General features: G+C 44.3%; 1 protein-coding gene and 1 long non-coding RNA gene across 2 annotated transcripts in view; one reads left to right on the top strand and one right to left on the bottom strand.

Annotated features, from left to right (window-relative positions):
- KIF26B (kinesin family member 26B) overlaps positions 1 to 14,491 on the bottom strand; it is a 285,201-nt gene extending 270,710 nt beyond the window's left edge. The window contains exons 1-2 of the mRNA XM_069009928.1: positions 14,176 to 14,491; positions 13,519 to 13,920 (exon numbers count right to left, since the gene is read on the bottom strand). Coding sequence (XP_068866029.1) covers positions 13,519 to 13,920; positions 14,176 to 14,238 — 465 coding nt within the window. The 5' untranslated portion in view covers positions 14,239 to 14,491. The remainder of the gene's footprint in view (positions 1 to 13,518; positions 13,921 to 14,175) is intronic.
- Positions 13,802 to 15,226, top strand: LOC138107977 (uncharacterized). The gene is made up of 2 exons (XR_011149806.1): positions 13,802 to 13,860; positions 14,485 to 15,226. It is a non-coding gene; the product is annotated as an uncharacterized lncRNA (long non-coding RNA).
- The last annotated feature ends 8,210 nt before the right edge of the window (positions 15,227 to 23,436 follow it).

Genomic DNA, 23,436 nt, shown 5'->3' with positions numbered 1-23,436 from the left:
GCAAATAGCTGGAGACAGCCATCAACACCACAGCAGGGTGGCGGGACAGGACATCCATCCTCACCTCAGCTGCACCCACTCCCTGTCGGATTTATCTGCATCACCATGAAGGCAAACTTCAGCTAAGGTGCTTTTTAGTGTAATCCAGTAGCTAAGTTTTGTGTACATGCTAAGTCCTTCTGGCCTAGCACAGTGTTACCTTTCTGCTGCTGCATCAGAGGTTATCATTTTATACTCCTGCAGGTAAATTCACAGCAGCTTAGAGCCCTGAAGTTTGACATATTGGCTGGAATTAAGAAGAGCAGAGAACTTATCGGGATCTTTATGTATTGGGAATATATGCTAACTACAAAAAATTGCCTATTTTTTTCTAGGTTGGTCAGAAATTCTACCCTGATCTTGAAAGACCTTTCCCTCAAAGCTTAAATTACCAGAGTTTCAGTTTCAATTACACATTATCCTAGAAAATCACCTCAAATATGGAAAAAATAAAAAAATATGTTGAAGAAAGGCAAGAAGCAAGTCTGATTCTTGTCATGAATCAGTGATGTCCTGTGATAACAAGGAAAAGATGAGGCCTTACTTCAGCGCAAGATAGATTTGAAGACCATCTCGCTGCCTTTTGAGGACAGTAATTATGACTTTTCAGAAAGGAAAATAATCCAAGAAAATTCCATTTTCCAGCCACTGGAACTTCTACTAAAACAGCCACAACAAAATAAAACAACAAAAACCAAACCATGCTTATTACTTACCTTTAATTATACATGTGTCCAGTTAAAAACCAGAATACATAAAACGCATTTCATTTTCATTTCCTAGAAGACCCATCCTTTACCCTGAAAGCCATCTTATCCCATTTCAGAAAGCTGTATGTCTAATCAGTGAGAAAACACCAGGAGTTCTGCAGCCATTGCTGCAGGAAGTGCAGGAAAAGAAATATATATATGCACATACATACATAAAGAGAGCAAACTCATATAAAAGCGGCACCAAAGCAATGAATCCTATCCTCTCATTTCATATGGAGGTGGGTAAATAATGGCACAACAGAGATCTCATTCATGCAGGGGTCTAGGGTATGCTGGGAAGTCTCAATGTGACAATTTGCTGCAGATGCCTGCTTAGAGGAGCCATTTATCAGTGTCACCCATGCGCATTACTACACACAGCTTCCTCAGCAGCATGATTCCACACCAGCTTTCCACATAGCACACTCTAGTTCTTGATATTTCAGGCACAGAAATAACCCTTATCTAGGCCTTAGCAGCATGTGCTTATTGAAACAATTTGTATTATCCAGAGCACATGCGTTTGGAGTAGGAAAGCTCCGAAATTTATTTCCTTTGCTGATAAAAAGAACAGCAAATTAAGAGAAGTCACAACAGTTTCCCTCCTGCTCCCTCTCCTCTTTATAGTCCTGTTTAGCTCATTGCTTATAAACAGCTAACACAAGTATTCCCATCAGTAGTGCTGACTCCTGGAGGATACAGGCATCTTGGATGTTTCATCTCTTGTTATACTTAAGTGGAATATTAAACAGGCAAGACAGTAGCAGACCGGGCTAGGAAGAACCAAGTAACTAGGACTGACAAAGAAGGATGGCAATTTAAAGCACTTCAGTCTGTAAAGTGCTTCATTTGGAGTCATCAGTGCCAGTGCATTCAGCCTTCATGTATACTCCCCCACCTTTAGCTGTCCTCTCACACCTTAAGTCTATTCTATTCTGCTTTTAAGGTATTAACAAGTACTGCTACTTAATAGCATGCCTTAGAGTGTCTAGTATAATAATACCCCAGAATTAGTAAGCTTAACACTATAAGAACTCAAATTAATCTGGAAATCTAACTTTTTTTTTTTCCTTCAGAGACAGGCAAAGGGAAAGGAAAAGCCAGACTGAATCAATTCCTATTGCTGATGCACTAAAACATGTGTCATTTATTTGTTATGCTGGGTAAAATTGCTAATGCAATGAATTGAATTCCTGTTTCATACCAAATCTCAAACTGACATTATGGAACATAGATGTCTTTGTGACTGGTAAAAAGAGAAACAAATCAATTAGGTGTAAGAAAGAAAACCCAGTCACATCTTTAGATCACAGGACACACCAGCATCTTAGCCTTTGGATAAAAAAATAAATTTCAGAATGAACAATACTGAAGTGCATTAACAGCTTTGAGTTAATGCTTTCTACTCTTCTGGCTGCTTGCTGGTTTCTGTTTTAGGAAAGAGGGACAGGCTGAGAGACCAAAAATGTTAGGGATATCTTTTTTAAGGAAAAACAAAACAACCTTCATAGGAATCATTTCTGCAAAACTTTAAAGTGAGGTCAGGCTTTTACAGAACCCTAGTTTACTTCCAATTTCTCCCTGTTTCCCCAGCATGCCACCTGTCCTATGGAAGCACTGTTGCCTAGACCAACTTCATTCCCATCTCCACACCTTGCATTCTTCCTCTCAAAGCCCCATATTTCTCCTTGGGCCTTTTCTATACTCACAGCTGCTTATGTCTTTTAGGACACCAAAATGTATTGGCCAGTCTGCCATAAGTACCTACCTCACTTGTTGCAACTTTCAAAATTATTAAAAATTATTGTAACATCAAACATGGAACAGTTCAACAGTCAAAAAAAAAAAAAAAAAGAAAAAAAAAAGAAAAAAAATTAATTAAAAAAAAACAGGACAAAGGAGAGATGTGATCAAATACCTGTAACAATTAAGCTCTTGTCAAGAGCTTACAAGAAGCAGAAAACTGTTCATTTAAAATGGGAAAGCATTTCAGTGAGTTGCCTGCCCCATCTCGTATTCCTCACCAAACAGCCTCTTTGCTAGAGCACTGAAATCCATGACTTTACAAAGACCAATTCTAAAATCTTGCAGAGCCTTATTCTCAAGGTGATGCTCCCAAAAGCCAGTTTCTTCATTTACCCACCATAACTTCTTTCACCCACCTCTAAATTTAACCCAAAATCCAGAGAATTTTTGTTAAATCTATTATTCAGAAATAGATTTGACACACAGGAGAAAAAAAAAAGGAAGTCTTATTAGGCATACTAAAAGTAGAGCTCTGGATTTAGGCTTACCGCCCATGCCGCAGAACTGCTTACAAAGCCATCATTAATGGCCTTCCAGCTGCCCATCTTTTCCCCACGTTCAGTCTGCCCAGACAGCTAGCTATTCCTTTCTAACAAATACCATTTTAATTGCATCTCCCACTTTGTTAGCCTTCTCGACCTCCAGTAAAAGCCATCTATGGTCTAACAATCTCTTAAATCTGACACTCACACCGACCAGCACACTTGTATGCCTTCCTGCTAGGTTCACACGTATGCAGGCTTATTGTCAAGAATTTCCATTAGAACTCTCATAGCAGATGAGATTAACTGACAGCTTTAGGGCTAATGGGGAGAAAAAAGCAAGGAGGGAGTGAAAAGGGAGAGGTAAATAGCAAAGAATATGTATGTATATTGTAAATGTCCCCTGTCACCAAAGCCTTGATTGTGCATTTCTGGTGCCAGGGCTTCTCCAGTCCCAACACCTCCCTCTGAGCAACAAATGCCAGCCACACAGCCTCAGCCTCTGTTAACTCTTCCTGTGGGAATGCTGCCAGCAATCTCAGCATATTAACCCTGGGAATACTAACATGATTTAGAGGACTTGTTAAATTTTAATGATACCATTAGAAAAGAGGAAAACACACACGTCACAACTCCCACTTTGGTGCATTTGGCTGCTGATTAGGATATTAATGTTTTCCTTTGCCCATCACTATTAAATGAGCAGTGAATCTAATAGAGACATGAAGAGTAATGACTTCTATTCTCACTGTTCAGCACCTGCTTAAAGCCAAGGCTGCCTTATTGCCCACTAGGCTTTCTGCTGGAGTCCATCAGGTGGATGGAGTAAACTGGTAATTCTTTTCAGCATTTGGCACTTAACAGGTCAGAGGTTCATTTAGCCAAGAGGCACAGAAAAATAAAAATGTCCAATTGACATAGTAGCATGTAATCATCCAGACAATCAGTTAGCAGGCAGAAGTCTGCTCTCCTGAATAACTTCAGCATAATAAAGTCTGAGTTTGGCTTTGGTAAGACAGGAGTTTGCCCAGGTGACTTAGGGGAGCCAGGAGAGAAACATGCAGAGGCCAGTTCTGCCCTGCTTTTAATAATGGACTCCAAGCAATCACCTTCTTCAGCACTGCAGGAATCTCCCTCACATCTTCAAGTACACCTGTGATAAAAGGAATGGGCAATTCCCACCAGAACAACAAAGAGGCCCACAGAAACTGAAGGTTTCTATTCCTGAATCCTTGCTCATCTTCAGCCAATTTTGAGGGTGGTAGAGAAAGAGTGAATGAAACATGCACAACTTGGGGAAAATTAACTCCATTCTGAGGCAGCTCTGCTCAGGCAGCTCTGAACAAAGTTGAAACCCTCAAACCACTGTGAAATTTCACTTTCTCTTCAGGAAAAAAAAATATTTACTGTGGTAGATATCAAAGTCTCCTTTCATTTGCTTTTCCCCAAACATTCATGTGAGTAGAATTTTGTTCCAGTGCAAGTCCATGGAATAGAGAAGCTGTTGTGAATACTCAGGTGCAAGTAAATGATCATGTCAAAGTATATATTATTTAGGGAGCATAGGGAAACATAAGTTAGAGTAGAGGCTTGCTATTAACAGATCATAGAAAACCCACAGGTCAAAACACATTTGTAAGAAACAATACATATAAAGCAAGTTCCTCTTGAAGGTAATTCAGAAGCCAAAACACAGACTGTATTCCCAATTTAAAGTTTTCCTACAGGAAAGGAAGCTAACTTTCCTAGAGCTAGATTGATGTTTTACATCAGTCATATTGCCCTGGATACAGATATCCTACATTCAGCAGACACAGTTCCTTTGACACACACCACCAGCAAGAAATTTAAAGCATTTCCCAGATGCACACTCAGTTTGGCTTAGAATATTCTTTTATGAGAATAAAGCAAATTTTCGAGGGCATTTGACACTTTTTACCTGAAACACCGAATCTATTGAATAAGATCATTCACCAGACACTAACAAAACAGATACCATGTGGCCTGTAAGTTAAGTGAGCAGACTCAGCCCTTCTTCGTTTAATACAAAGGTGTGACAACTTTAAACATGCAACACAAAAAATCTTATATTAACAAATGCTTTACCTAGAAGTGCCGAGTTCCTTCTGAGGAAAGTCTTTTGTTTTCAAGGTGAATTGCAAACAAAATCCAGTTTAATACCCCATTGGTTTCCTCAGGTCTCTTGAGCAGAATTTCCCTGGCAATTTATTATTTTTAAACCCACAAACACTACCAAATAGAGTTTCAGACAAAAGCTGAGAAGAGGAAACCAGTCTGAAATTTCTTCAGAATGAAGTCTTTTCTCTTTCCTCCCAGAAAATATAAAATATTTTATAATATATAAGAAATTCAAGATCAACCATATACTATGTGATTTAATAATACAGATTGAACATAAGATCCTAGTGACAATGTGCTGGTTTCAGCTGAGGTAGAGTTAATTTTCTTCCCAGTGGCTGATATAGGGATGTGTTTTGGACAGCATTTTGTGCTGAATACAAGTGGAGCGATGGTATTTGTCTTCCCAAGTCACTGTTACGTGTGATGGGGCCTCCTGGATGCTCTCCTGGACACAGCTGAACACCTGCCTGCCCATGGGAAGTAGTGAATTAATTCCTTGTTTTGCTCTGCTTGTGTGTGTGGCCTTTGCTCTGCCTATTAAACTGTCCTTACCTCCACCCATGAGTTTTCTCATTTTTACCCTTCCCATTCTCTCTCCAATACCTCTCATGGGGGAGAGAGCGAGAGGCTGCCTGGAGTTAAACCATGACAGACAATAAAAATAAACACAGTTGAAGACAAAAATAATTTTTAAGAAGTATACCAATGCTGGAACCATAAGTAGTTTTTAACAGCCTTACTACACTGTATTATTTTAAATAAAATAAATTGAATTCTCACACCATAACAATAAATTCAAGCTGAAATTGAACATATCAGTTCCTTAAGACTGATTCTTTTGTATAGCTGGTACCATATTTTCTTTTACTGTCTCTTTTGTAAAGTAATTAAAAAGTAATCCCTATGTTCTGTACTCCAGTTACAATGGAGGCTACAGTTGCATGCATCGTGCGGCTCTCACCAGTAGCTTTCTCAGAGATCACTGGCTCCTTGCATCTGCTGTTGTTGTATTAGCACATCTAGTCACTCCCTGATCAAAAGGATCTGAGTTTAGAAAGAAGCATTATTGAAAGTGTTTGAACTATCTATCATTTTTATAAGAACTAAGGCAGGGAGCAATCACTGTGTATTCACACAGGAGACCTGCGGTGATGCTAACGTGTGACCTTCATATGGAGAGGACAAAGGAAAGGCACATGGGAAGCCCACAAGGGGCCAGGACGTCTTAGACCTGCTCAGCCTGAACAGCATGCCTGCTGCTTTGAAGGCATGCAAGTATTCCCCAGTTAGAGGCATATCATACATAGAGCTGTGGCCTAAATTAAATCCTCCTGATTTTCCTGAAGTCCAAATGCCCTCACTAAGGTCAATTTCATGTAAGTCAATAGACTGACAAGGTTCAGATCCAGACTGAAGCAATAGTTCATGTGATACAGGGAAAGAATTTTCACTTCTGATATTTCTTGCAGTGTTTCAAACAGCCTTCATGAGAAGTTCAGAACAGTGCAGTCAACTTTTCCCTGCTCTATGAAGTGCCTTGTGTTGGTCTGATTTTACTTAAAGAAACTTCAAACACTGTCTCTTCAAAATATTACTAAGCTATACTGTAAAATTTTCTAAAGAGGAGAGTGGAGGGAAAAGAAGCATTAGCAAATACATATCCTTGTTGTAGATGGTAAAAGAGATTACAACTGTACAAAAAAGTCTGACTGTACCAAGTCTGATTATATATTTCAAGTTTCAAAGCCAGAGACAAACAATTCTTAGCAGCTTCACTATGCTCATAGTTATGAAAAAGAAAACAAAACAAAACCAAACATGGTTTAATGTAGGAAGACTGCATAGAAAGTAATTGAAAATAAAAATGGGCAACACAAGTCATTGGGGATTTGAGTTCCATAAACCTACAAATTAAGTGCAGCCATGGTAGGATTACCTAAAACAACCTAGCTTCAATAATCACCCCATGTTAACAGGAAGCATTGGATGAAACATTTCCATATCTTTCAAACGTGCAAGCTGAAGCTTCTGGAGCAAGGCAGCATCTCAACGTGTGACCGCAGCAGACTACTTGCTGTTATTGCTTTACCACTGCTTTCTAGAAGAGCAATACTTTAACTCGGACTTCCACCAGTGTCACAGGGCACCAAAAATTTGATCCAATACTGGGACAGACTGTGAAAGACACTTCTAAACTTTCTGCTCTCAGGATATGACTCTGTATGTTTAATTTGAATTAAGCAAGCTGTAATTTGTAAAAACACCCTGATAAACAATCTGCTTTTCTGCAATCAGGATACTTCTTCAATTGCAGCTTCAACAGTGAATATTGTGGGCTAGGGATTATTTATTCAGTGGCAAGAGGGGAAGGCATATGCTTGTGTTCCTCCATTTTAACAACATCAATGCCTCTCAAGCCACAGATGACACTAGTAAGATGTAAGCTAGAAATTTAACTTGGAACGTCTCTCGCGCTTTTGACACGTGGACCTCGCGTCACAAAATGCTGCAGTTCTGACTGCATCATTATGTAGAGCGTGACAGTCAAATTTATTGTGGTGGCGGGCTGCAGGTTCAGTGCTTGGAAGCACCCCAATTATACGATGTCAAAGGCTATGTGCTGCTGATGTGGCAAAACTGCCGTGTCTTTCAGCCCTGCAATGTTCTAATAATCTGCTGATGCCGGCGTGACTCCCATTGCATGCCCATGGCCAACACTGGTAATGTGTGACATTTTTTCAAACACTGTCTCAGGAACTCAGATGGACAATCTTTGTTCCTTCTCCCCTTCCAAAACTATACACCAAATTCCTATGCTTATTGAACAAGATTTCTGTGGATGTTGCAACATTTACTTCCAAGGAAATATAAGGCTATCTGAAGATACGAGGTGATTTTGGACATTAGTGCAGCATTCATGACATGCATAAAGCACCTTGAAGACATTTTGTCAATAACAGCCCAGCATGAGGAGGCCAGTTACAGACTCAGCACTGACTCTGTATTTCTGAACAAAATGTTTTTGGATGCACAGCCAAGTCTTTGTTAAAAGAAAAAAAAAAACACCTTTCTCCTCCCTAGAGATTTACTTCATCAATACTTCCCCCTTCACCCTGAACAGCTCTATGGTCTAAAAGTATTTTCTTCTCTCATAGGAAACACTATCGTTTCAATTCACTAAATATAACCATAGGCCAGTTTCTAATTTCCAAGGCACTTAGTAATGACAAGCCTTTTTCATCCCATAGAGAAAGCTGCAGAGCTAATGGTTTTGACAGCTTCCTAAAGAGCAGTCTTTACCACACAGCATCTTCACCCTCACCTCAAAGACATTTGCAAGCTCAGAAGAAATAGTTCTATTATTTCACATGTTGACACCGCGGATTGCAGCAGCAAGACTTCCAGCTGCTCCTAGAAAAGGGCTTGCATTAATTCATCAGCAGCAGAGGCATATCCGTTTGTCTCCTCTAGACCTCTGCAAGCAGCTGTAATTCCAGTGCAAGCGAAGTAGCTCGGTTTCCCAACTCTGCCAGGAAGCGTACAACTGTAAGGAGATTGGCAGATGAGTTATGCTAAATGTGACCTGTGATGCAACACAAAAGAATGGTTGCTGTTGCCTAAACTTTAATGGAGTTAATCCTCCCAAATGCTGACAAATTACCGCCTCTGGCCATTTAAAATCACATTTCTAATGCAATAATCCTATCTGCATTACAATGAGTTGGGATGAAATGATTAGGTGCCTGAGATTTTTTTGCACAGTGAATTAAGTCACTATACAGACTGGCCGTGCTTGTTCACAAATTAAAGGTCTGGACAGAAATGAAATTCCATTATTCTGCCACTTGCTAAGCTTTGAGGAAGGGTTCATTACTGTCCTGCCTGTACTGGGAATGTTTCTAAAGTAGCTACCAGCTAACAGAAACCTATTTTTCATTACATCAGCTTCAGGGTTTTCTTCCTTATTAGTAATTATGAGTAATTTGACCACTAAACAACCCTGAAAAAGAAGACTAATTCCACAATATGTAAGCAAAAGGAAAAAAAAAAAATCAAATAGTGCCAGTAAATTGGTGAAAAAAACCAAAACAACACTGAATGTAAGTCCTTTCCTTCCCTCTTGTGCTCAGAGGGAAGGAAAAGACTGCTGAGAATTTACCCAATTCTTATACTCAGAAGCACAGACTTTTTAGGTAAGGGAAAGTCCACAATATAAACCACCAAACAACATCAGTGCTATCCATCTATACTATTTATAGTAGGATCCTTACTTCCTGACCCAATCACAATATGCCCAAGCAGCAATTCATGTTTACACACACAAATTACCTCAGTTTAAAGGCTGAATTCAGGATTTTTGGAATCCCATACTAAGAAATTTATAACTGTCAGCTTGTGAGCATTCTTATTAGCATTCAATTGATTATTAACACACATTACAATATAATTTGTTACACATCCATGTAGCAACTCTTCAACTGTTAGATGCCTGTGAGGTTAATGCTCATTGAAGACAGGTGATATCACAGGTTTGAATTCAAAGCAAACAGATTTCACACAAATTTTGATATAGGGAGTATGGTGCCATAAATTTCTATGCTAGAACTTTGTCTGATGCCCTCCTAAAAATACAGCCTACGAAAAAGCTTAGCATAAAAAAAAAAAATCTGTATTAGTAATTTGAGACAATCATCATGCAACATAAACCCCACCAACAACAGGCACCAAAAGCTCCAAGATGCCCTCAGTCACAAACTGCAGTGTGCAACTATATCAACCACCTGTGCTAGTCAATTCCCACAGGCCTGCTTCGCTTGGGGGTTACAATAAGATTTAATTCTCATAAAATATAATCCCTTCTATGCACGTAATTGCTGAACATCATTAAGTCACATCTGTATCACAAGAAGAGGAAAAAGAAACAATAAGCTTTTAGCACTATTCTTCTTGCTGTTGGCAGGGAACCTGGCATTTTAAATGGCTAAAATAAAATAATGTAATTATAATTATATATTCTTCACCTCTGTGTCTCACCAAAAAAAAAAAAAAAAAAAAGAAAACCACCAAAGTTTCCATCCTTTTGATGTATTAGGAGAGAATGTTTCTATTGCAAACAGAAGGCTAAACACCTCAACACTAACAATGACCTAGTCAGAAGCAGTTTGCTCTAGGTTAAGTGTGGCTTTTTCTCAAATGAAAAGCTTCAGTACATAGCTTCATGCACGAAGCCTGCTCTGTTTATGAAGCAATTAAGTATACTACTACACTTGACAGCTATACACAAACCTTTACATGATTGCACACTGTCCAAAACATCAGTGTAGGTTCACATTTGGATAGGTTACTGCAGATTCCAGTATCTGCTACTAGATACACATTAAAACACAGATACTCTCATACTCTGCTTGTTCGGCAACACACACTATCCCAGATCGTAAGCATTTCTAAATACACCATAAATGGGAAATAGGTGCCACAGACTATACTTATAATACCATAGAAATTTCTAAGCTGTCTTCAACAGCAACAACACAAAATATATGTCAGACCTGGTTGACTAAAAGATGGCAGATACATTTTAAATGCTTCATTTAATAGTTCTAATAAAGGCATATCACCAATTAGCTGTGTCCTATGGGCACCACAGTCTTGAGTTGCAGGATGCTTTGCAAGTTCTGAGGGAATACCCAGACTCAGGAATATGATCTGCTCCTTCTTCTACTTAACTCAGTGGCAGGATCCATTCCACACTCAAAAAACCCCATATTTCCATAGCAGCAATCAAGAGCAGATCTCACAGGACCCTGAAAAAATGCCAGCTACATTAACACAGTGTTGTAGACTCAACCCAAACCAAAGCCAGTTTTTGGCAGACACAAACAGGTTTCCAGATACTTGAGAAATCCTGTACATCTCACCCTCAGAAGGGATCCCCAGAGTGTTACTATGGCACACACAGAGGCAGCTCACAGGCCTTGACTGAACTAGCAGAGCCCATGCCAACACTTTGCTTTCCTCAAAGTAGACACTGATAAGGCTACTCCATGACATCAGCAAGAGCAAATTTCCAAGACCACCACAGTACACCCAATCCAAAGAAGTCAGCAGCACCAGCCATGAAGTTTGTGTCCCACATCACCTAGCCCAGAACCTCACTCTGCTGGGCAGCACCTGCTGAAGGCAAAAATCACAAGCCCAGAAAGTTAACAGTCATAAGCCAGAAAGGATGAGAGAAAGATGCTTCTGCAAACAGTCACAGCCAGCAGCACCCACCACAGAAGGGAGTTGTGTGCCAAAGGCTGGGGTACCTCAACAGGATTGAGCCTGCAAGAGCTATCAAGCATAACAAACAGGGCAGAGGGTCACCAGTGCCCATGAACACCACCTAATTGTGCCTCCTCCCTTGCTCCTAAATGCACAGACTGGGTAGCACTTTGGTAAGTGGCACTCCTACAGAACTGGAAGGTTTGGAAAGGAGGTGTAAAAAGAAAATAAGAACATGGGTAAGGAGGACAAAAGGCTAAAGACTGGCCTGTCCAACACCATCAGCTAAACTAAGCAAACAGCAGAACAAATAACAGTAGAAACACAAGGGTAACCTCTCAGGAAGGCTAGGATGGGCAATGTCAATCACTAGTGCAGTAAGGGAACCCTGTGCAAACTTTCACACGACTAAAATCAGTCAATTTCTATTTAACACTGTGCCTTGATGCTAGTTTTATCCTCCCCTCCACCCCAAATCTCAGTTATTCTAATGGCTCCCATATCTGTATCAGTAATTTCCCACCTATACTCACAGCTGGTAATTCCTGTCAAATCACACAGCCTGAAATTTGACAAGATTTTGGTACAGGGCCACTTTACAGTGAATCAACCATGTATTAATGGTTAAATTCACTATTAATTTTGGTGGATCCACCTTTTCCCTTTCATGAATAATTCAGTTAAGTCAGCTCTTGAGACAAGGTAACAACCAGCCCTAGAGGCTTTTGTTCATGAGAGCACCAACTCCCTCTCAAAGAGCACATAAATAAATCATGGAGAGTACAACACAACAGCAATACCAGGGACTTTTTCTCAGAAGTCGGCTCTTTTCCATGATACCTCTTTATTGTAACCACTAATGAAAACTCTTTGAAGTGCAAGAGTAAATATTATCATTTGATAGTACCTGGACCCAACAAGGCAAACAAAATTACATCGTACTGCATTCCAGGAGCTGTAGACCCATTCACAACACCACGCTCAAAGGGTTGCTATGGAGGAACCCAACGCTTACTATTTTAGTAGCATGTGCTCAGCCAAGGGCTGCTGGTCACTCCTTTAGGGCTGTTAGCCTTAATCATATATGCACAACAAACAGGAAAAAAACAATACCAAACAAAACAAAACCAAGGAATTTCAGAGTATGCCTTTGGAAGTACAAATACCCCAAGAGAGGCAGAAAGCAGGTTTCCAACTGTATTCAGGATCGGTCAGCTCTTAAAACCTGAGACCAAATGTCAAAAATGCACACATCCTCTTTAGGCACAGATTATTCAACCCAACATTCAGGGTCCAGCAGCTTCAAGTATTTTCAAGCCTTATAGGGAATAAAAAAAAAACCAAACAACCAAACTGGCACTTCTCTGTAAGAGAAGCATCACCAAGTTATCCTTCTGCTAAAAGAGAAGGAGAATTGGGTTCAATGCCCTGGTCTGCCACAGCCTCACTGGGTGACCTTTGGGCTCACACAGCATTTCGATGCCTCATGTGAACCCAGAGCTACAGGAGGGTTTCTCCCTCAATGGAGGTAGAAACCACTGGCGTCAGACCGTACGTACACACCTTTATCACTAAGTTGGCTGCCAAGTGCCAAGTCTAAGGATGCTTAGCAAATCCATCCTGTAGGAATCAAAGACAGCAAAAGGGCAAGGGACCAGTGACGCCAATGTAATATTCCCACCCTTACTTATTCCCCCTCCCCGAAAGAAAAAAAAAAAAAAAAGCGCTTAGGAAATAGCACAGAACCGCTGTCAATACAATGAGAGACTGAGAAAAGCAGCGTGCTGGAAGGACTGTCACTGATGCCCCTGAAGCCAGGCAGCCCTCCGGAGACAGAGACACCCTGCTCCACATGAGGCAGGAGGAGGGGATAGAAAAAGGGAACAAGACCAAGAAGGGAAGACCACAAATAAACCCCACAGCGCTCCGCGGTGACACCGGCAGAGGGGAGCCCAGGTGGCCGACAGCCCCGGCGGCTGCTGGGGGCCGCTCCGGGCACAGGGACCCCCCGCCCCCCCCGGCCCCGCGCTCACCTTACTGCTTACGGGCCCGGGGATGAGGAGCTTCAGTGCCTGCCTCTTCAGCTCCGCCAGGCGGGCGTTGCAGTGCTCGCACCAGACGCCGCGGTCCGAGCCCGGCGAGGAGCCGCCGCCGCTGCCAGAGCCCGGCGAGCCGGTGCCGAAGCCCGGCGAGCCGCCCAGGGAGCCGGGGGAGCTGGTGCCGATGCCGGGCGAGGCGGGTCCCGGCGAGCCGGTGAAGGAGCCCGGCGAAGAGGTGCCGGAGCCGGGGGACGGGGTGCCGGAGGAGCCCAGGGCAGAGCCAGCTCCCTCCGGCGCCGGGCGCCCGCCCGCCCGGGACTCCTCGTACGCCTTCCGGTACCAGCTCTCGGGGGAGAAGGGGGCGGCGGGCTTGGTGGGGGAGCAGGGGTCCGTCACCTGGAGCGGGAGAAGGAGCAGCGGGTCAGGCAGGGAGGCCCGGCGGCGCCGGCAAGTTTCGCTCGGACGCTCCGCGCCCGCGGTGGCCCCCGCGCCGCGCCCGCCTCCGCGGGGCGCCCCGAGCCGCCGCCGCCCCGCACCGCGGAAGTTGCGCGGGGCCGGGGGACGATCGCCGGCAGCCGCCGGGAGGGAGGCGCAGGAGCCCCGGCACGGTGGCGTCCACCGCTCCGAGCCGCCCGGGCGCCGACAACTTACCCCGTATTTTCTGCTCCGCGCCGTGACCGCAATCCTCTCCTTATTTCCAGCCACTGAATTCATGGTGGCTTCGCAGGGCGGCGGGAGAATTTCCTAGAGGTTTCCCAGCCCGCATCCGAAGGGAATAGCCGGTCCCGGGAAGTCCCCCGTGGAGCGGGCAGGCTTGCTCCCTCCGCCGCCTCCGACGGGATCGCTCAGCCCCAAGACACCCGTCAGTTCTCGGGAAGACGCTTGGGGCTGGCGTTCTCTCCCGGTCGGTTTGCCTTCATTGTCTCCCCTCTCATTCCCTTACAACCCTTGTTTTCACAGAAACAGCAACATCCAAACCAGGAGCGATCCCCCCGATAGGCAGCACAGCTCTCATCCGCAAGTGAGGTGAAGCATCCAAGGTAGTCTGGGGAAGGCGAAAGACGGAGCGGGATCCGCGCTCTCCCAAGCAGAGGCGCTTTCTGCCTCCGCTACAGCGGCAACTTGTTCCCTTCACCACGGTTTGTAACTGAGTTAAAAGAAATCCTCCAAAAATATCGGGATCCAGGCTCTGGGAGGAGCCTCCTCGCCCCTTGCAGCCAATATCCTCCTGCCCATTTGTGCCTGACAGTTTTGCAAGGGAGGGAAGACCCGGGCTGCGGAGCCCCGTGCGCTCCCCGGTCAGCGGCGGAGCTGCAGGGCTGGCGGCGCCGGAGGCTGCCAGTAGACTGCCAGAGCCTCACCGCTGCTCTGCGCGATGCCTCGGCTGCCGGGAGGGTCCATTTTATTTTGCAGTATTTCTTGATTGACGTCTGTGATTTCCCCCCGTTCTTGAAAAGGGCGGGTGGGTGCGAGGCGGGGGGAGAACCTTGTTGCTTCCACCGCACTTATTGGTTAGTTGCCTCTATTCAGGCTTTAATGAACATTATTTCACAAGTGTTCCCAATCTTCCCTAAATAACTAGGAAAGAAAAGCAAGCTGTATTTATGACCGTCACTGGCATCTCTTTTTCATGTTGTAATTTTACGTGTATTAACTTAACTTGCAGTCAAGGGCATAATAAATTGATCTCTTAACAATGAAATTCTACATACTTGTGTCCCTGTTAATTTTTCCTTTCTAATTATGATTTCAATTTGCTGATCATGTGTACCTGTTACATATCCTTTTTTATTTCAAATCCTGTAGATAGAAAAATCATCTCTAATAAATCTTCCCCCTCAAAATGAGTTGCTAATTTTCCCAGAAATGGAGGCAATAAAGAGCTAAATGCCAGATCCCCTGATAGGATCATAACATTGATAGGTTCTGCAACTGAGAGGGCAGAATACACGGGGGACTTGCATCCACCTTTCCAACCTCCTATTGTTACTTCCATATAAATGCATCCTTCCAGCATCCCTAGTGTACCTGGGCCACAACAGCTGTGAGGAAACAAAACCAGCCTGCTGCATCGCTGAGCAAGGAATCTCCCAGTGCTTGTATGTCTTTACAGATACTCTACCAGTAGTAAAGATGTGTAAAATGCTCTGCTGTGTTTTAACTTCACTATGTCGTCACCCTGAGAGTGGAACAGCCATTCCTGATATGGTTAGGAAAGCTTTAATCTAAAGCTGACACAAGTGATGCCATCCAAGATAGCCAGGCTGCATCGGCAGTGCCTTGTACATTTACATAGTGACCCCAAAAAGATGCAGGAGCGGGCAAACAAAGGATGTGCACCCCAGCTGCTGTTGCATGTGAAAGGGTTTCACATAAATCCGCATGCGGAGATCCCGTGGTTTGTTCCGTAGGCAGACGTGAGAGGGATGACAAGGTAAGGCACGGAAATGCCGTGCTAGCCCACAGCAGCACAGAGCTGTACAGCCTCCCCTGGCCCCGCGGTGCTGACTGGGGACCGCTTACACTGCGGTGTAGAGCTGCTCGTTCTCTGGGCTCAGCCGTTCTGGTGCCGAGCTGGCAGATTTCCTTTGTTTTTCGGCAGACCTTGAATTCCCCAGCTGCCAGCTCTGCCTGCCTAACCCCGTCCGCTGCCGGGGACCGTGGCCCGGGGCCAGCGCCGCGGGCAGGGGCGCGCCGACCCCTCCCGACCCGCACGCCCGGGACGCCCAGCTCCGCCAGCGCCGCGCCCGCCGCCTCCCGCCACAGACCCAGGGGCCGGGGCGGCAGCGGCCGGCGGGGCAGGGGCGCACGGCGGCTCCGTGGTCCTCGGCAGCCGGGCGGGGGGAGCGCGGGGGGACGAGCACGGTCCCTCGGGAGGCGAGGCGGGCTGAGGGACCGCGCCGCTCCCCGGCTCCGGCGGCAGGACCCGGGCTCCGGACGGTGCCGCCCGCCGAGCGCCGGAGCCCCGGCTCGGGGCGGGCGCGGGGCTGAGGCGGCCGGGCGGGGGCGCGGCCCCGCGGCGTTGGCGGGCGGCGCGCGCCCTCTGCCGGCGGCGCGCGGGAGGAGCGCGGGAGGGGCGGGCGGCGCCGGCGGCACCGCGGCCGGGACGGAGCGCTGCCCCTGCTCCCGGGAACCCCGCCTGCTGCGGCTCCTCCGGGCACGGCCGCCAAGGGCCGCGCCGCTTCCCGGGCGGAACTCCTCCCAGGACTTTCAGAGGCCGACTGTGTGAGGGCTCCAGCGTCATCCCAGACGAGATGGTTTCGCACTCACGGCTTCGGGAGGGTGCCTGCCAGCAGCGCGGCTGAAGAGGTGCTGGAACAGATGGAGTAGCCCAGCAGAACAAAAACAGATGCCATCCACGTGGCGGCTTCTTGAGGAGGATGGCTTTCTTGGTCTTTAGCTCATGGCTAAGTTTGATTTGAGGTTGAGAAGTAAGGTCACGTCTGGTGAGAAGGCAGAACACCTCCAGCCAGGAAATGAGGACCTCAGGACACGGTGAAATTGAGCTTTGAGCCTGAAGAGTCTCAGTAGCACATCTGCATTTCCTCATGTCTCAGGTTTGCAGGAACTGTTAAGAAGGTGCATTTGGAGAGCACCTTTCACAGCTTGCAGGTTTGCAACTTTGTTGGTCAATAGCTCTGTTGCTGTTGGATCAGCTCTCCCTCCTGACCAGTGTCAGTATTTACTGGCATTTTGGTTACTCAAGAAAGACTTTATTGAATTGTGAACAATTTGGGGAGCTGAGAGATATTCCAAATTTTCTAGTTTGAGGTATTTTGTTGGTAAAATCTTTTCTGTTCCTGTTATTTTGTGCTGGACAAAGCATGGGACACAATAGTACCTCTGCTCTGCTAAGAACCCTTTCCCTGGGTTAACAATTTTCTCTCTGAGAAACATGGAGGTATGGCTTTCTCCCTCTCTTTAGGCTCTCTAATGTGGAATTTGGTTTGGTTTCCTCTTACAAAAACCTTACACTCCATATGTCACCAGTGAAAGATGATTAGCAGAATCACCAAATGCCAATGGTAGCAGCTCCACAGTTCTCAAGTTTACACATCTCTTCTGTCATTGTAGCCAGTAGTCATGGGAATCTGCCTTAACATTAGTCCTGGTAAATCATTTATGCTAGCAGTTCAGAAGTTGGACTGATTGTTGTTCTTAATTTGAGACAGAGCTGAAAAAATGGGGCTATTCAGACATTTATAAGTAAGTGGACAAGAGCCAAAGCCCTTGGATGCAGGTTTAAGCATCAGAGGTTCAAGCTAAAGCTGGTCTCAAAGCATTGTGGCTGGATTTTGATCTCAATCTAGGTATGACACATCTGTGGACTGTTACAACCTGTCTTTTAGCAAGTATAAAGCCTTCCAGTTTCTCCATTGCACTGCAGTGTGTTTGCCACGGTGTACTATCCCTCTGCTGCCTTCAGTGGATTTCTTCTGAGTATTTCTCAGTGTGAGTGCAATTAAATCTGACCTAGAAGTTCAACTTCATCACTCAAATCTGAGATGCTGGCACAAGCCCAGTTCTTATCCATAAACAGGAGTTTATAAGAGCTGGAAATGTTGGCTGCATCAAAGAAGTGCTTTGAGGTATTCACATTTATAATAAATTTCAGGATAAAAAAGGTGACAGCAACTGTAACTTGAAGAGTCATCGCTGCCTGCACAGAAGCTTTGTTTCCAGATTTGGTGCTAATAAGTCTCAGTATCAGGTTTTACTTACAATTTTAAAAAGCTTCCTTGGGGAGATTTGAAATGCATGACAGCTCCGATACTTGCTTAAAGCTGCATATTAATGAGCTGGAGTCCACTGGGGGACAGTGAGGAAATTGAAGGCATTTGTAGTAATACTGACAAAGAATTAATTGTAAAGGTAGAAATAGCTAATTATTAAGAGCTATAAATAAAATCACCAGAACTTTCTCAGTTTGACATATTTTTTCTCTAAAACCATTCCAGTTCTTGCTCTCTTCCCCTTAGAGGCCAAACTATAGGACCTTTTCAGTAAAAAGCTCTGGCACATCAAACACACTTAGTCCCTTATCCTTTCATGTAGCCCACTCATGAGTAGAAGCAGACATAGCCACAGTCCAAGTGTTCTGCCAGGCTTATGAATACATGCAGTACAGGAGGAAATCGGCTGTATGGACCGAATTTGTTCTTCTGGTGCTGTAGGTAATGTTCCTTCCATAGTATCTGGGCCATACTATGTGTCTGTAGGGTGTTTTCCTACTTGCTCTTGACAATTGTTGAGCATGACATCATGGAGAATAAGGCTGGGCATTTCCTCTGTATGAGCTGGCCGCTGGGGTGTTTGCTATACCACCATTTCTAAATCAGTCCCAAGATTTACCTTGTGTGCCAGGGTAAAAGTAGACTGACACTGGAAAATAAGTACTTCCTAGTGACTCCTACAATCTCTAGTTCCAGGTGGTGTATCATAGATGGGGAACCCTCCAGTTTGTCCTTGTTACAGCTTCTGCATCTTGCTGTTACCAGCAGACCCAAATCAGTCCACTCTGAGTATGCTTTTTCCTACTGCAAACAACACCAGGGTTTTCCTGTCCTCCTGGCAGGGCTACATCTCCCTGTTTGCTTAGTGTAGTCCTTTAGCCTCAGGGCCATTGCACAGATGTTTAGCTTGTAGTCTCCTAGCTCCACTGAGAGCCTCCTTGAATATCTCCATAAAATAAAAGGAAGCCACTTGTGTTCAAATTCGGACAAAGAGTCTCATTCTGTTGCAAACTAATTGTCTTTAAAATTCACCTGTGCTCAATACCAGAAGCAATCTGTTTTCCATGAAGGACTGTCTATTTGGATTCGTTTTGAATGGAATTTTTTTCTATATTTCAAAACTAAAATATTTCATAGATTTTTTAGAAACTGCTGTCATAGTTTCTGCCACACAGTCCTGCCTCCTTCCATAAATCTTTATGTTCTCAGTAAAAATCAATGTCTACTTATTAATAAAATATTGATGTGTTTTTCATAAGTAATAAAGGATACAGTTTCATGCACATACATATACTCATGGAGCAGGGTTGCATGGAGAAATTTACAGTCATTTTATGCAGTGGGATGCATTGCAATGACAGGTCTGCAGCCAATTTTGTTTAAGTTCATAAATTCAAATACTGAAATTTGACAGAATCCCATTTTCTCTTTCTCAGGCACAATAAGTGTTCATTGCAACTCCAGAACTAAAGATAAGCATGAAAAATTGGGAGTACCTGTGAATCCCAAAGCACCAAGTCCTAGCAATGCAGATATTACATAGAACAGCAACAGAGCAAAAACTCATTGGAGTAACGACAGCCAGTCACAGGCTCTAATGAAGAAAGATACAGGCTGCTTCTTGTCTAGAAACCTTGCTTGCCTCTGTGGGCCTCCTGAATTGCCAGGAATTGGCTCTGGAACACTGCTAGCAATTTTCCCTGAGCACAGAGACATGGATGAAGATATTAGAGGGCAAAGGATTTCTTTTAAATGTTCTTCAAAGAACCTCCTAGCTACTAAGGAGAAACGTGTCTTCCAAAAGAATTATTCTCAGTAAACATCTTTGGGTAGAAAAGGGGAGAAGATGGTATTAGTGGTATTAGCAAATAACAGCATTAATAGGAGGAATATAGGTCAGCATGTGCCAAAGTTAGAAAGCAGGCAAAGTGGCTGATGGAGGGTAGCAAGTGCCAAAGCAGCATGTGTGCCTGCTTTGCCCTGGGAGCCAGGGACACACTGCAGATGGTGTGGAAGGGGGTAAGCAGCCATAGCACAGCAAAGTGAACAGGCAGCCCTGAGAAACAAACAACAAAGCATTTATATCATCACACTTTTATGCTGCATCCTTTCTTGTTGCAGGACTAATTTATAGCAGGACAGATCAGCAACAGAGCTGGCATCACAGGCACTAGACATTGATTTTTACTGAGAACATAAAGATTTATGGAAGGAGGCAGGACTGTGTGGCAGAAACTACGACAGCAGTTTCTAAAATGTGCAAGTGCCTTAAATGAAAGATGATATAGAAGGCAGCAGGCATTTCTTTCCTGCCCCTCAGCTCACCTGAGGTGAACTAATTCATCTCAGTGCTCAAGCAAAAGAGAATTGCATTCATGATGAGCTGCATCAGAGGTCTCACGGCAGTATGTTCCTGAGATTTTTGTAACAGTAGGCACTCCAGACCTCAGAGCATCTGTTTCATCTGAAACTCTTTTTCGGCTCCTCTTCAAACATTTCATACACTTGTTTTATCCCCAGTTTAGGGTTAAAAGTGAACCCTAGAGCATGCAGATTTCCAAAAAAATTATTGTTCCATTTTTCTCTTTGCTGTAGATTATTCCACACTAATTATACTCTTTATGAAGCAACTGCAGAGGGCTGATGACTGGATTATCTGCCTGCCATTTCCCTCAAACCTCTTTGTTATCTGCCTCTAGTTTGCCTTGAAAGACACAGTTTGGTCCCTGTATCCCTCTCTTCATCAGCTCGCTTGCAGCTGAGGAGGCAGAGCCATGGCTAGACCTTTCATGTCCTGTGGATGCAGATCAGTGGCCGAGAAAGGTACAGAACTGCTCTCTTTGCCCTTCCCTGTCTACTGCTATGAGGTTTTCTCCAGTGTATTTCTCCTGCTCTGACTGCATGAGTAACCCAGAGGAGAAGTCCAGGAGGATTCATGACTGGACCCAGATTACTTCAGTTTCTGTGTCTGCTCATCAGGGGGTGTTCAGACTTGGCAGCACAGCTCTGGAGAGCAGGGCATGAGTAACACATACCTGTTCCTCAGAGGGTGGCCTTGAAGCCAGTGCTCCAGGTGAGCACAGTTTGCTGTGTACAGGAACTTCTTTCAGGTTTAAACAAAAGAGCAGGCTTATCACTGAATACAGACATCAGTGTGAGGGAGCTGACACCAACAGCCTGTCGGTGTGCCCAGGCAGGCTGGGGTAAAGTATTCCTGCCCAGATTCAGGGCAGGAATACTCACAGCTTTATGGATGTTTTTGTCTGTGGCCCCAAGCTGTGCTCCCTGGAAGTGACACAAGCACGGGGCAGCTGTGCTCAGCAGCATGTCCCCACCTGCTGCATTTTGATGTGGCTCTTTTCTGATCCATAACTATTCTGTCAAACACCATGACAGAGGGAAAACAATCCCATGCCTAGGCAGCTTGCAACACAAACACATCTTCAGAAGTGGACTGGCAGAAACTGATGGGCATTTCTTCCTACTGCTGGAAAGCTTTGGCAGAGTGGAATGCATTACCCCAAATGCTGAATTACCAAATTCAGCAGAACTAGTTCTTCTCTTCTTTAGAGAGAGTTTGTCTGCTTGTGAAAGTTTTACCAGTTTGACATAAATGGAAATTCAAATTCCCTTAATGAAGTCAGCATGACATTCTTGATGGTTATTTGTTTGAATTTAAATCTCCTTTTACTAGCTACACCCATTTAGTTTGTACCCATGTGAGCAGGTGCAAGTTGAACTAGAGAGCACCAGCTTTATGCTCAGACATAAAGCTGCATCCGTTTGAAAAAGCCAATTTAATCTTACATCCTGTCATTGTTTAACTCCAGCCAACAATCCACCACCCCACAGCCACTCACTCACTCCCCACCAGCAGGATAGGGAAGAGAACTGGAAAGGTAAATGTGAGAAAACCCATGGGTTGAGATAAGAACAGTTTAATAATTGAAATAAAATAAAACAATAATACAAAATTGTAATGAAAATAACAAAGCAAAAAACCTCTTAGTCTGCCTGCACTGCTCCTCACTGCCTTTTCCCCAGACCCACCAGGATGTCTCTTTATGAATAGACAAGGCTCCAGAGTATTTATAATCACCTATATTTTAATTTGGTTGTTTAGTCTTGTCCATATTAAAGAAATGTTCACCCATGCAATTAGCATTATTGAGCATTTTAACCACTGCTAGCCTCACCACTGTATCCATTGCATGATGCCTGATCTGCAATAATGCAACAACATCAATTTACAGTAATGAATTTGATCCAAATGTGCTAGCACAGGCTGGGGGTGAGGGCCTGGAAGTGGCCAGTGCTGTAGGAGACTCACAATGACATTCTGAGACCAAGGAGTTTCGGGAAGCTGTCAGGCATGCGATAGAAAAATGTGGTGGCCTGCAGTGACAGCTGAGGCTGGCCCTATCTGAAAGTATGAACCAATATTCTGGGATGAACATTGCTAAGTGAGGCCACTTGTTGATAATTTTAATGTTTACTGAGAAGCCTTGGGTGCCAGTATGTTCACACAGTTACATCTCTAATGAGACTGCAAACTGAAGCATGCCTTTGGCCCAAAAGAGCTGGAATCTGTGCCCTGGAACTGGCAAATCTCCATGTTTGTGAATGTGCTCAGGAGCCATTCTGTACTGATGGGAGAAGCCAGGGCTTTGTTGTTCACTAATGGGAACAGAGTGTGGATGGGGAGGCAGCCTGAGGACAGAGACTGGTGATTTTGTGTTATCTGTGTTCTTGTTGGCAGTGGGAGGCTGGTGTTTGCTCCCATGTTATTTACATTTTTGCCTGTGCAAGGATTGTCTTTTCTAGGTGGAACAGATATTACAAGCCTGGGACCTGTGTTCTTCTATGTCTACATACAAATAAATAAATGAACCAGTACCATTGAGTGGAAGATCTCAAGAGAAATGGAGCATTTCTGTAGCATGCTAGGCCTGCTTAAAGCAAAATGAAGTGGACCGATTCTGACTTTTTTCCTAGGAAAAGCTGCACTCTGCCTCAGGGTGGTGATGACAGTTGATGTAAGGATCACCTGCTAGAGAGGAATTTGTGTACGGTTGTATCATTGGGAGAATCTTTATTTTATTTTACTTGGGCTTCAAGATGATGTATTTATCATAGCGAAAACATTTTTGTAGCTAAAAAGTATGGAGAAAGCTCTAGA

This window comes from Aphelocoma coerulescens, chromosome 3 (genome assembly GCF_041296385.1).
Source record: "Aphelocoma coerulescens isolate FSJ_1873_10779 chromosome 3, UR_Acoe_1.0, whole genome shotgun sequence".
Classification (NCBI taxonomy): Eukaryota; Metazoa; Chordata; class Aves; order Passeriformes; family Corvidae; genus Aphelocoma; species Aphelocoma coerulescens.
This window is presented reverse-complemented; position numbering and strand designations above follow the sequence as displayed.